The sequence below is a fragment of the Protomyctophum parallelum genome, assembly GCF_964188405.1.
Source record: "Protomyctophum parallelum genome assembly, chromosome: 4".
Taxonomy (NCBI): domain Eukaryota; kingdom Metazoa; phylum Chordata; class Actinopteri; order Myctophiformes; family Myctophidae; genus Protomyctophum; species Protomyctophum parallelum.
In genome coordinates, this window is record NC_139700.1 from 56482250 (window position 1) to 56497354 (window position 15105).

The 15105-nt window shown below is 40.5% G+C and overlaps 1 protein-coding gene across 2 annotated transcripts in view; it reads left to right on the top strand.

The window, feature by feature from the left end:
* The window catches only part of LOC310857698 (CD81 antigen-like), a 51250-nt gene extending 36398 nt beyond the window's left edge, over nucleotides 1–14852 (top strand). The window contains exons 3-9 of one of the 2 annotated variants that reach the window (XM_083763492.1): nucleotides 4916–5013; nucleotides 6278–6352; nucleotides 9531–9632; nucleotides 9987–10001; nucleotides 10177–10263; nucleotides 12906–12989; nucleotides 14728–14852. In XM_083763492.1, coding sequence (XP_083619618.1) covers nucleotides 4916–5013; nucleotides 6278–6352; nucleotides 9531–9632; nucleotides 9987–10001; nucleotides 10177–10263; nucleotides 12906–12989; nucleotides 14728–14790 — 524 coding nt within the window. In that variant the 3' untranslated portion in view covers nucleotides 14791–14852. Of the gene's footprint in view, nucleotides 1–4915; nucleotides 5014–6277; nucleotides 6353–9530; nucleotides 9648–9986; nucleotides 10002–10176; nucleotides 10264–12905; nucleotides 12990–14727 lie in introns of both variants that reach the window. The other variant, XM_083763493.1, reaches the window with a different exon arrangement.
* The last annotated feature ends 253 nt before the right edge of the window (nucleotides 14853–15105 follow it).

The window sequence follows — 15105 nt, forward strand, 5'->3', positions numbered from 1 at the left end:
GACACACACAGACAGAGACACACAGACACACACAGACACACAGACACAGACACACACAGACTCACAGACACACAGACACACACAGACACACAGACACACACAGACACACACAGACTCACAGACACACACAGACACACAGACACAGAGACACACAGACACACAGACACACACAGACACACAGACACACAGACACACACAGACACACACACACACAGACACACAGAGACAGACACACACAGACTCACAGACACACAGACACACACAGACACACACAGACACACAGAGACAGACACACACAGACTCACAGACACACAGACACACACAGACACACACAGACACACACAGACAGAGACACACAGACACACAGACACAGAGACACAGAGACACACAGACACACAGACACACAGACACACACACAGACACACACACAGACACACAGACACACACAGACACACAGACACAGACACACACAGACACACACAGACACACAGACACAGAGACACAGAGACACACAGACACACAGACACAGACACAGACACAGAGACACACAGACACACAGACACACAGAGACACAGACAGAGAGAGACACAGACACACACAGACAGACAGAGACACAGACACACAGACAGAGACACACAGACAGAGACACACAGACACACACAGACAGAGACACACAGACAGAGACACACAGACAGAGACACACAGACAGAGACACACAGACAGAGACACACAGACAGAGACACAGAGACACAGACACACAGAGACAGAGACACAGACAGAGAGAGACACAGACAGAGACAGACAGAGAGAGACACAGACAGAGACAGACAGGGTTCAGGACACTTTTAAATACTTCAAATAGCCTGATGTACATGGACAGGTTGTGAACTTGTAGATCGGCTATAATGTGTGAACCTATTATAAAGATAGTTATTTTTTTAAATAGTTACAAATGTCCATAACATTGTTACATACACAGCCTAACAAGCTGTAAGGGTTTAGACAAGACACTGTGTGTGTGTGTGTGTGTGTGTGTGTGTGTGTGTGTGTGTGTGTGTGTGTGTGTGTGTGTGTGTGTGTGTGTGTGTGTGTGTGTGTGTGTGTGTGTGTGTGTGTGTGTGTGTGTGTGTGTGTTTCCTGGGGATGGGTAGGTCAAAGGTCACAGCAGAATAGTTTTCTGGGGGATGGGGTCTCTGAGCGCTACTTCCTGTTCCTGACACACGCACGCGCACGTGCGCACACACACACACACACACACACACACAGGATCTGGGAGGTGTGTGTGTGTGTGTGTGTGTGTGTGTGTGTGTGTGTGTGTGTGTGTGTGTGTGTGTCCATTCACAAACAACGTCCTGCCACGGGTTCTCAAGCCACGGGTCGAGACCCCCAGGGGGGTCACCGGGGGGTCATTATGACAATCTGACAATGTCATATTGTCATCATGTGTGACCACATTTGACTGAGGGACTGCTATTTTTATCATGTCATGTGAAAGCAGGGAATCATAGCTTCAAATTGACATATTGGTTGTTCAGTTTGACCCACCGGTTCTGGAGATATGGCTTATAGAGTAATGTCTGGCAGAGAAACAGAGAGTTGAGAAAACAGGCTTTAAAAGGTTCACTTCTGTGGTCTCTATAACATTACACCTATAGCTACATGTTTAAGCATTTATTTCATATTTACATGTCTTCTGTGGACTCTAACATTACACCTCTAGCTACATGTTTAAGCATTTATTTCATATTTACATGTCTTCTGTGGTCTCTAACATTACACCTAGCTACATGTTTAAGCATTTATTTCATATTTACATGTCTTCTGTGGTCTCTAACATTACACCTATAGCTACATGTTTAAGCATTTATTTCATATTTACATGTCTTCTGTGGTCTCTAACATTACACCTATAGCTACATGTTTAAGCATTTATTTCATATTTACATGTCTTCTGTGGTCTCTAACATTACACCTATAGCTACATGTTTAAGCATTTATTTCATATTTACATGTCTTCTGTGGTCTCTAACATTACACCTAGCTACATGTTTAAGCATTTATTTCATATTTACATGTCTTCTGTGGTCTCTAACATTACACCTATAGCTACATGTTTAAGCATTTATTTCATATTTACATGTCTTCTGTGGTCTCTAACATTACACCTAGCTACATGTTTAAGCATTTATTTCATATTTACATGTCTTCTGTAGACTCTAACATTACACCTAGCTACATGTTTAAGCATTTATTTCATATTTACATGTCTTCTGTGGTCTCTACATTACACCTATAGCTACATGTTTAAGCATTTATCTCATATTTACATGTCTTCTGTGGTCTCTACATTACACCTATAGCTACATGTTTAAGCATTTATCTCATATTTACATGTCTTCTGTGGTCTCTACATTACACCTATAGCTACATGTTTAAGCATTTATCTCATATTTACATGTCTTCTGTGGTCTCTAACATTACACCTATAGCTACATGTTTAAGCATTTATCTCATATTTACATGTCTTCTGTGGTCTCTACATTACACCTATAGCTACATGTTTAAGCATTTATTTCATATTTACATGTCTTCTGTGGACTCTAACATTACACCTATAGCTACATGTTTAAGCATTTATTTCATATTTACATGTCTTCTGTAGACTCTAACATTACACCTATAGCTACATGTTTAAGCATTTATTTCATATTTACATGTCGATTTCAGCTCTGACACTTATGTCAGACATGCTCTAGTATGTGAAGAGTCTGCCTGTGACATTAACTCATTTTGCAATGAAAAGAAAACATAAACAAAAATGTTTTCCTCATGGTGAAAAGCTGGAATTTGCTCAATGGCAGGCTCTCAGTCAAATCTGGTCATATATTAGGATTGTTTTGTAGGTTATAAATTATTCAGAGTTGAGTTGAACTCCTTACTGTGTTTCACAACAATGTCAAATGACATCATCATTGATACATAGCTTCTCTCTCATAACAACAATGAGGAAGTAGTAGCAAATACCCGTACCTACTGGTATTAGTAGCTAATACCAGTACCTACTGGTATTAGTAGCTAATACCCGTACCTACTGGTATTAGTAGCAAATACCCGTACCTACTGGTATTAGTAGCTAATACCAGTACCTACTGGTATTAGTAGCTAATACCCGTACCTACTGGTATTAGTAGCTAATACCAGTACTTAATGGTATTAGTAGCTAATACCCGTACTTAATGGTATTAGTAGCAAATACCCGTACTTAATGGTATTAGTAGCAAATACCCGTACTTAATGGTATTAGTAGCAAATACCCGTACTTAATGGTATTAGTAGCTAATACCCGTACTTAATGGTATTAGTAGCTAATACCCATACTTACTGGTATTAGTAGCTAATACCCGTACTTAATGGTATTAGTAGCTAATACCAGTACTTACTGGTATTAGCTACTTACTTACCACTGGTGGAAAGTAACTAAATACTTTTACTTAAGTACTGTACTTAAATACAATTTTGAGGTATTTGCACTTCACTGGAATATTTCCAATTTCCAGTACTTTTACTTCTACTCCACTACATCTCTGAGGCTAAATTCGTACTTTTACTCCAGAAAAACTTTAGTTACTTTAGTTACTTTAGAGATTTACATTTTGATTAGAAAACATAACTTAACCAGACCAGTGTGTGTCCAGTGGAAACCTCGTATGAATCTGATCTCAGGTCAGAATGGGTTCATCAGACCAGTGTGTGTCCAGTGGAAACCTCGTATGAATCTGATCTCAGGTCAGAATGGGTTCATCAGACCAGTGTGTGTCCAGTGGAAACCTCGTATGAATCTGATCTCAGGTCAGAATGGGTTAATCAGACCAGTGTGTGTCCAGTGGAAACCTCGTATGAATCTGATCTCAGGTCAGAATGGGTTAATCAGACCAGTGTGTGTCCAGTGGAAACCTCGTATGAATCTGATCTCAGGTCAGAATGGGTTAACCACTTCAACGCTGTACATTTCGGCCATTTGAAAACAGCCGATCTACAAGCTCACAATGCGACGCAATGCGACTAATGTAAAGTGAATGTCTCTCGCCCAGGTGTGTACATCCTCATAGCAGTGGGTCTCTCTCTCTCTCTCTCTCTCTCTCTCTCTCTCTCTCTCTCTCTCTCTCTCTCTCTCTCTCTCTCTCTCTCTCTCTCTCTAATGTAAACCCAATGTCTCTCGCCCCAGGTGTGTACATCCTGATAGCAGTGGGCATCTCTCTCTCTCTCTCTCTCTCTCTCTCTCTCTCTCTCTCTCTCTCTCTCTCTCTCTCTCTCTAATGTAAACCTAATGTCTCTCGCCCCAGGTGTGTACATCCTGATAGCAGTGGGCCTCTCTCTCTCTCTCTCTCTCTCTCTCTCTCTAATGTAAACCCAATGTCTCTCGCCCCAGGTGTGTACATCCTGATAGCAGTGGGCCTCTCTCTCTCTCTCTCTCTCTCTCTCTCTAATGTAAACCCAATGTCTCTCTCTCTCTCTCTCTCTCTCTCTCTCTCTCTCTCTCTCTCTCTCTCTCTCTCTCTCTCTCTAATGTAAACCTAATGTCTCTCGCCCCAGGTGTGTACATCCTCATAGCAGTGGGCCTCTCTCTCTCTCTCTCTCTCTCTCTCTCTCTCTCTCTCTCTCTCTCTCTCTCTAATGTAAACCTAATGTCTCTCGCCCCAGGTGTGTACATCCTCATAGCAGTGGGCCTCTCTCTCTCTCTCTCTCTCTCTCTCTCTCTCTCTCTCTCTCTCTCTCTCTCTCTCTCTCTCTCTCTCTAATGTAAACCTAATGTCTCTCGCCCCAGGTGTGTACATCCTGATAGCAGTGGGCCTCTCTCTCTCTCTCTCTCTCTCTCTCTCTCTCTCTAATGTAAACCTAATGTCTCTCGCCCCAGGTGTGTACATCCTGATAGCGGTGGGCGCGGTCATGATGTTCGTTGGTTTCCTGGGATGTTACGGCGCCATCCAGGAGTCGCAATGCCTTCTGGGAACGGTAGGAGCTCTGTGTGTGTGTGTGTGTGTGTGTGTGTGCGTGCGTACGTGTGTGTACCACCCAGGAGTCCCCCAGTGCATGCTGGGAGCTGCAGTCATCTCCATGCCCTATACAGGCCTCACATGGAGATGACTACAGTTCCCAGCATGCACTGGGACTCCTGGGTGGCTCAGATCACAGTCGGTGTGTCACTGGTGTGTGTGTGTGTGTGTGTGTGTGTGTGTGTGTGTGTGTGTGTGTGTGTGTGTGTTTGTGTGGGCGTGCGTGTGTGCGTGCTGTTGAAAAAATAGCAGATCTACAAGCTCATAGCGCGGCACCGGGTGCCGCGCTATGAGCTTGTAGGTCTGCTATTTTTCAAAAATCGTGAAAGTGTGGCGCAAATCTTTGAATATATATATTCTCTCAGAGCGAACGTTTTGAACTCAAATCTTTGCTTCTTGGTGTGTGTGTGGGGGGGGGGGGGGGGGGTCCCTGGAACAACATATTTTCAGATGGGGGGGGGGGGGGGTCCCTGGAACAACATATTTCCAGATGGGGGGGGGGGGGGGTCCCTGGAACAACATATTTTCAGATGGGGGGGGGGGGGGGGTCCCTGGAACAACATATTTTCAGATGGGGGGTCGGCGGCCAATTACAGATCATTTTGGGGGTCCTTGACATGAAAATGTTTGAGAACGACTGACACAGAAACATGGGGGTTTTTCAGAAAACTGTCAGGATATTTGAAGGTATTTGTAGAATCTAAATGGGATAATAACAGTTCTCTGACATGTTGTTGTTTGTGTTTCCAGTTCTTCTTCTTCCTGGTGCAATTCTGAAACAACATGTCAGAGAACTGTTATTATCCCATTTAGATTCTACAAATACAGAATTTGTATTTCATTACGTTGTGCTTTAGCTATTGAAAAATAGCAGATCTACAAGCTCATATCGCGCCACCGAGTGGCGCGATATGAGCTTGTAGGTCTGCTATTTTTTTTTTATCGAAGACACTTTTAGAATCTGATCTCAGGTCAGAATGGGTTAATAATGAAACTGTCAGGATGTAATAGACATTTTTAGAATCTGATCTCAGGTCAGAATGGGAAACTGTCAGGATGCAGAAGACATTTTTAGAATCTGATCTCAGGTCAGAATGGGTTAATCAGACCAGTGTGTGTCCAGTGGAAACCTCGTATGAATCTGATCTCAGGTCAGAATGGATCAAGAGCGTCTGCTAAATGCCTAAATTGTAAATTGTCGTTTGTGTTGATTGTGTTTCCAGTTCTTCTTCTTCCTGGTGCTTCTGTTTGCCTGTGAAGTGGCCGCCGGGATCTGGGGCTTCATGAACAGAGACACGGTGAGACACACTGAGACACCGGGGTCTTCTGGGGACTAGTTTCATAATCATTTGAAAGTGTATTAAAATACCATACAGGAGAGAAATGTGCACGGCAAACAGACGAGATGATGTTCCAAGATGTTGTTTATTCAGAGTCCACAGCGCAACAGCAAAGCATAGGTTTGACGGCCTTCGCCGTCGAAGAGAATGACCCCGTTTACATTGAAATCCACTGCTTTTCACAGAGTCACAAATACACATTGTTCCAGACTGGCATTTGGCTCCTCCCTGGAAGGTAAATTACTGTAGGCCTTGATCCATTGATCAACCATATGGCAACACCAATTCTATTGTTACACAAATTGCAGCAGGAACAGACAGTAAACCGTAAACAAACCATCTCAACACCCTGCTTTTGAATGACAAAGGCAGGCCTTTTATAGACAGAGTGACTATAGATAATTAAGACAGACAGAATAGGCCCTACAACGGTTTACTTTTGTAAACTGTACATTTGCACAAGAACATGGGTTATTGCCTAGAATTATTGATTCCTAGATACGACAGTATTTTATCAAATATCTCCACTTTTCTACTCTGTGGAGGACTGAATGCTCTGCCCTCTAATGACACGTGTTGCTACAGCCCCACCTGCTGGCCATTCAATGTATTTCATACCACAGGTGTACTGTGTTGTCCTGCTTAGGAAAAGCACACAGGCACTGTTTGGAAAGTTGTTATTTTTTGAATGATCAATGTTCAGTTCACAGTTCAAAATTTCAAAAAGGAACTAGTTCCGTTCATAGTTCATCATTCAAAATCCCAAAATATGAACTATTATAGTTATTTTTCTTTCTTTTCTTTTTGTATTATTGCCACAGCCCATAGCCATATAAAAACTGTATTCCTATGCAGACGTTCTCACAGCCTGCATATCTCCGCGTGCTGAAAATAGCTGATCTACAAGCTTCACAACGCGTCACGTTGGGAGCTTGTAGATCAGCTATTTTCAGCACGTGGAACACGTTGTAACGACGAAGAATAAATCAGGCATCAGTGGCACTGAGCTTCACTCACTGTGGGAGGGAGATGTCTTTGGTTTGGCCGGTCGGGGCGATTATGGACACATGACCTCCTCCACGCAAAAATAACAAGCTATTGGAAGCTATTTTTCGTGGCACTGTTATGTTTGATCAAACAGTGATATGACATAGAACTGTATTGTCAGTTCACACTGAAATCTGTCTTGCGACACAGCAGCCAAGTATGCAGAACACACATACACACATTTGACATAACAACAAAGAACAAGACAATTGACATACATAAAGTAGGGCTGTCAAAGTTAACGCACTATTAACTAGTTAACTCACAATCCTTTTAACGGCACTATTTTTTTTAACGCGCGATTAACGCACTGTGAAGTTTGACAGAATGGTTGAGAGACGCATGGCAATTTTACACTGAAGAGTTGAATAATTGTTAAACAGCTGCATTACTTAAGTTAATTTAAGTCTACACAATTAGAAAATTTTGAAAACATTTTGATCAACATGGCCTGTTGTCTCTCGTAATGGTACCATTGGCCAACATCAATACAGTTCTTTAGTTTGGGTCTGGAAGGCTAAATGTCATCAAATGGTGGTTCCGTGGCTCAAATGCAGAATAAATAATGGACCTTGATATGAAAAATCTTGAAAACCACTGATTTAAGGTATATTTAGAACGGATAAAAAATATGCGATTAATTTGCGATTAATCACAGTTAACTATGGACAATCATGCGATTAATCAGATTAAATATTTTAATCGATTGACAGCCCTAACATAAAGACATGAAGACAAGAGCAACATCCACCGCTTAGATTACCCCGTGGCAACTACAACTCCTGATTAACACATTTAGTACCGCGAGTGCCTTCAAAATAAAGGCTATAGAGTGCCAGAGTTGTCCGATCGCTTTTACTTTGAAAGCCATGAAACAGGAAACACTTGCCTAAAAAAGTTGACTTTACAAAGATACCTCACATCCCCGATCATCTTAATATATTGTTTTACGCTCCAAAAAGCGTTCATATTTTGCGGGAGAGACGGATGAGGAGCAGAAATGAAGCGCCAGCATATCGCTCTATTCATCACCACGGAGAGCGCCCTGGATTAGGAGATACGAGTCATTCTTTCCGCCTCGCTAACATGGGAGTCAATGACAAGCTAATAGTTGCACTGAGCGTTAGCATACGGCAAGCGAAAAGCAAAATGCCAAAAAAAAAAAATAGGAAAATTCTGAATATTCTTGCGTCGCTGGGACGTCGCTAGGACGTCGCTAGGACGTCCTCACACGTCATTAGTACTAATATTTCGGGATCCTTATGACGTGCTCACACGTGTTATGTTCTAATTGTGTTAAGCCTCAAGGTGGACTGGTGGACAAAGGACCTCTTTAGTCTGACCTTACTGTATGCTGGTACACCATATCTCCTTCCTGAAGGTAGCAACCTGTATTCTCCATACAACACATGCTTAGTATTAGAGGTGATATTCCTGGGAAACAGTGTTTCCTCAGTGTTTGGATCAGGATGTTCTGTGTCAGGTTCAGGTTCATTTATTAGTTTGTCCCCGTGGGGCGATTTGGTTTACAGCAAGGCATAACACAGGCAGGTAACATGAAACACAACAACACAGCAAAAAGGCACATAGTACACATAGAACATTTAAAACAGGATGGCAGTTCAAGGTATCAGTGTAACATTATAATTCATAACTTTTCCAGAAAGTTGTATAAAACATTCATACAATTAATACAGATACAATTTATCTCCTTCTATCGGCATTTAGAGCCTTGATAGCTACAGGCACGAAGGATACCTGTTGCTTTTGGCCCCTGGAACCTTCAGGCGAATGCCAGAGGGAAGCAGCTTGAACTCAGAGCTGAGGGGATGGGAGTTGTCCGTACAAATGGACTTGGCTTTCTTAAGCACCTGATTTTTAAATACTTGGTCTAGACTACTGAAATTAACTCCGGCAATCTTTGAGGCCGTTCTCACAATCCTACCAAGGTGGTTTTTGATCCTTTACATTTAGGTTTCCATACCAACAAATGATGGAGAAGGAGATAAGTGTCTGCTGTCTGTCTGCCTGGAGTGCGTGCTGCGTGATTTAACTAGATGTCTCCCCCCCCCCCCCCCCCCCTCCACAGATCTCCAAGGAGCTGATCAACTTCTACGACTCGGCCTACATCAAAGCTGTGGACGTAACGGGGCCGGCTGGGAAGAAGGAGAAGGCCAGCAAGGTCCTGGAGGTGTTTCACAGTACGGTATGTTCTTTAGTGTTCTTTAAGGACCTTTAGAAGGTCTACCACAGTACGGTATGTTCTTTAGTGTTCTTTAAGGACCTTTAGAAGGTCTACCACAGCACGGTATGTTCTTTAGTGTTCTTTAAGGACCTTTAGAAGGTCTACCACAGTACGGTATGTTCTTTAGTGTTCTTTAAGGACCTTTAGAAGGTCTACCACAGCACGGTATGTTATTTAGTGTTCTTTAAGGACCTTTAGAAGGTCTACCACAGTACGGTATGTTCTTTAGTGTTCTTTAAGGACCTTTAGAAGGTCTACCACAGTACGGTATGTTCTTTAGTGTTCTTTAAGGACCTTTAGGTGTTCCACAGCACGGTATGTTCTTTAGTGTTTCAGCGCCACCTGGTGGTCACCAGTTTAGGCTCTGAGTGCCAATTCTCCCATTATAAAGAAAGAAAGAATGTGTAATTCTATTATGCATGTAATGTGCATGATGTCATCACCTGTACACCAGATTAGAGGAATTATCAAAATATGTTTCTCTCCTCAGCTGGACTGCTGTGGTAAAGGAGACGATAATCCTCTGTTCAAACAACACTTACCAGCTCTGTGTCCAAAGAAGACTGACGACACCGGGGTGATTATTATTATTAGTAGTATTATTATTATTATTATTATTAGTAGTAGTAGTTGTATTAGTCTTCATGTTGCTGGCTTCCATTGACAATGAATGGTAGACTGTATCTTTGTATCACCTGTGTGAACGCAGCTCAAGACATTTAAACCAGTCATTCCCAAATCTGTCCATGTCCCCCAAGGACCCCCAAAGGACCCCCAAATTCACACTAATCAGCACCCTGCGGACCCCCCATTTGAAGAGATATGCCAGGGACCCTCATTTGAAGAGATATGCCAGGGACCCCCATTTGAAGAGATATGCCAGGGACCCTCATTTGAAGAGATATGCCAGGGACCCCCATTTGAAGAGATATGCCAGGGACCCCCATTTGAAGAGATATTCCAGGGACCCCCATTTGAAGAGATATACCAGGGACCCCCATTTGAAGAGATATACCAAGGACCCCCATTTGAAGAGATATACCAGGGACCCCCATTTGAAGAGATATACCAGGGACCCCCATTTGAAGAGATATGCCAGGGACCCCCATTTGAAGAGATATTCCAGGGACCCCCATTTGAAGAGATATACCAAGGACCCCCATTTGAAGAGATATACCAGGGACCCCCATTTGAAGAGATATACCAGGGACCCCCATTTGAAGAGATATGCCAGGGACCCCCATTTGAAGAGATATGCCAGGGACCCCCATTTGAAGAGATATTCCAGGGACCCCCATTTGAAGAGATATGCCAGGGACCCCCAAAGAGAAGATTTCTACGGCTCTAGCAGTGATTACAATTTACAATTTAGGCATTTAGCAGACGCTCTTAATCGAGAGCGACTTACATTAAGCAAGAACAAAAAGCATGGGAATACATCACAAAAAAGCATTTATCATAAAACATGCGTAAGCTAAGAAAGTAACAGTGGAATATCTATATTATGAGACTATACATATAAACTATATATATATACTATACTATGCTATACATATGTACTATGGCGTGCTATGACTACATACAATGCAATTATCGTGCTGTCTACATAACATGCTGTAAGTCTGTATCAGATGCTATCTAAGCCAACAGAAATGCTATCTAAGGGGGTATAGGGTAAGTGCTATGGGCCATGATGGAGTCTGAAAAGGTGGGTTTTCAGACTACGGCGGAAGATTGGGAGTGATGCTGCAGTTCTGACTGCAATGGGAAGTGCATTCCACAGTTTTGGAGCCAGAAGGGAGAAGAGTTTGGGACGTGTGGAGCGTTGTTGTCCCGGCGTTTTTAGTGAGGGTACTTCCAGCTTCCCTGCGTTGGCTGATCTGAGTGCGCGGGAGGGTTTAACAGGATTCTCAACCCGTTTAATTTCAAGGACCCCCAGTTTGACATGCATCGAGTGGCGCGCTACGAGCTTGTAGGTCTGCTATTTTTTGAAAAATCGAAGAGCGACTGACATAGAAGACATTTTTTTTTAAATCTGATCTCAGGTCAGAATGGGTTAAATGGCATTTCTATCTCGATATTGCACTGACGAAGGTCTGAGGACCGAAACGTTTTTAATTGCACCATGAGCACAGAGCACCATAAAACATGACAAAATAAAAGTCTCAGTCTAAGGAGTTTTACTTATTTTTAGGGCTGTCAATCGATTAAAATATTTAATCTGATTAATCACATGATTGTCCATAGTTAACTGTGATTAATCGCAAATTAATCGCATATTTTTTATCCGTTCTAAATATACCTTAAATCAGTGGTTTTCAAGATTTTTCATATCAAGGTCCATTATTTATTCTGCATTTGAGCCACGGAACCATCATTTGATGACATTTAGCCTTCCAGACCCAAACTAAAGAACTGTATTGATGTTGGCCAATGGTACCATTACGAGAGATAACAGGCCATGTTGATCAAAATAACATGACTTAAATTAACTTAAGTAATTCAGCTGTGTAAAATTGCCATGCGTCTCTCAACCATTCTGTCAAACTTCACAGTGCGTTAATCGCGCGTTAAAAAAAATAGTGCCGTTAAAAGGATTGTGAGTTAACTAGTTAATAGTGCGTTAACTTTGACAGCCCTACTTATTTTTCTATACGGTGAGCGAGTCTTTTCCTGTCAAAGTTTCCCTCACGTTTTAGAGATCACCGCTAAACCGTAGTCAAGTTTGAAAAAAAAGGACGAAGAAAGGCGTTTTCTCAGTGCTTCTATCTCTGGGACCCCCGATTTATATTATAGTAAAATCTATGTTAATGTAACTCTGAGCGTGTACTAACACGGGTCCATTTGGTTCCATTTGTACACTCTCAGACCCGTAAGGATCCATTTTGGTTCCAAACTATCATTTAGCTCCATGGGGACCCCCTGGAACTCCCCCAAGGACCCCTGGGGGTCCCCGAACCACACTTTGGGAACCACTGGATTAAACTATACGTCCTTTTGTGACTGACAGACCTTCAGATCTTCTGTGACTGACAGACCTTCAGATCTTTTGTGATTGACAGACCTTCAGATCTTTTGTGATTGACAGACCTTCAGATCTTTTGTGATTGACAGACCTTCAGATCTTTTGTGATTGACAGACCTTCAGATCTTTTGTGATTGACAGACCTTTTGTGATTGACAGATCTTCTGTGATTGACAGTTATATTATTTCCTCAGAACTGTCATGTGAAACTCATCGAGCTGTTCTCCGAGAAACTCTACCTGGTCGGCCTATCAGCGCTAGTGGTGGCTGTCATTATGGTAAGACGACCTGATTGGCTGTTATTATGGTAAGACACGACCTGATTGGCTGTTATTATGGTAAGACACAACCTGATTGGCTGTTATTATGGTAAGACACAACCTGATTGGCTGTTGTTATGGTAAGACACGTTCCGATTGGCTGTCATTATTTGATTTGATTTTTATTTGGATCTCTTTTCTCTTTTTCGGCTAATCTTCCAAGAGTCCAGAAATAAATTAAAACATGACAAAATACATTATATTACATTATAAAATACATTATATTACATTATAAAATACATTATATTACATTATAAAATACATTATATTACATTATAAAATACATTATATTACATTATAAAATACATTATATTACATTATAAATACATTATATTACATTACAAAATACATTATATTACATTATAAATACATTATATTACATTACAAAATACATTATATTACATTATAAAATACATTATATTACATTATAAAATACATTATATTACATTATAAAATACATTATATTACATTATAAAATACATTATATTACATTATAAAATACATTATATTACATTATAAAATACATTATATTACATTACAAAATACATTATATTACATTATAAAATACATTATATTACATTATAAAATACATTATATTACATTATAAAATACATTATATTACATTATAAAATACATTATATTACATTATAAAATACATTATATTACATTACAAAATACATTATATTACAAAATACATTATATTACATTACAAAATACATTATATTACATTACAAAATACATTATATTACATTATATTACATTACAAAATACATTATATTACATTATAAAATACATTATATTACATTATAAAATACATTATATTACATTACAAAATACATTATATTACATTATAAAATACATTATATTACATTATAAAATACATTATATTACATTATAAAATACATTATATTACAAAATACATTATATTACATTACAAAATACATTATATTACATTATAAATACATTATATTACATTACAAAATACATTATATTACATTATAAAATACATTATATTACATTATAAATACATTATATTACATTACAAAATACATTATATTACATTATAAAATACATTATATTACATTATAAAATACATTATATTACATTACAAAATACATTATATTACATTATAAAATAGTACATTTAATTTCAAAATTACATTTCAAATCTCACTGATGCTAAACGACAGCAGTGAGTCAAATGTTACAGCGTAATAAAAATACCTATACCTCTAATACCGCCTCACGCACACACACACACACACACACACACGCACACGCACACACAGGCACAGCATGCAGTTCACACCCATTCACACACACACATTCACACACCTTTACATAGATAGATCATTACATTCACCATTGATGTGATGTACATTAGATGTACAGTAGATTATAATATGAGTGACATCCAGTCTTCTGTGATGTACAGTAGATTATAATATGAGTGACATCCAGTCTTCTGTGATGTACAGTAGATTGTAATATGAGTGACATCCAGTCTTCTGTGATGTACAGTAGATTATAATATGAGTGACATCCAGTCTTCTGTGATGTACAGTAGATTATAATATGAGTGACATCCAGTCTTCTGTGATGTACAGTAGATTATAATATGAGTGACATCCAGTCTTCTGTGATGTACAGTAGATTATAATATGAGTGACATCCAGTCTTCTCTTCTCTCCACTCAGATCTTCGAGATGATCTTCACCATGGTCCTCTGCTGTGGGATCCGCAACAGTCCAGTTTACTGAGACCCCCTTAGAACCCCTGAGAACCCCCGGACCTCCTGAGACCTCCCCAAGACCTCCTTAGACCCCCGAGACCTCCCCAAGACGTCCTTAGACCCCCAGTTGCTCTCCCCAGGTTGGCGGAGGGTGTGTAGAGCCCAGGATCACATTAGATAATTGACACGGGGGGTGAAAAATGGGTTACAAAATCGTGGGAATAAAAATAAATAAAGATATAATAAGGGGTCCCCGGACCACCTGGAACCCCCTCAGGGACCCCTGGGGGTCCCCGGACCCCCTGGAACCACCTGGAACCCCCTCAGGGACCCCTGGGGGTCC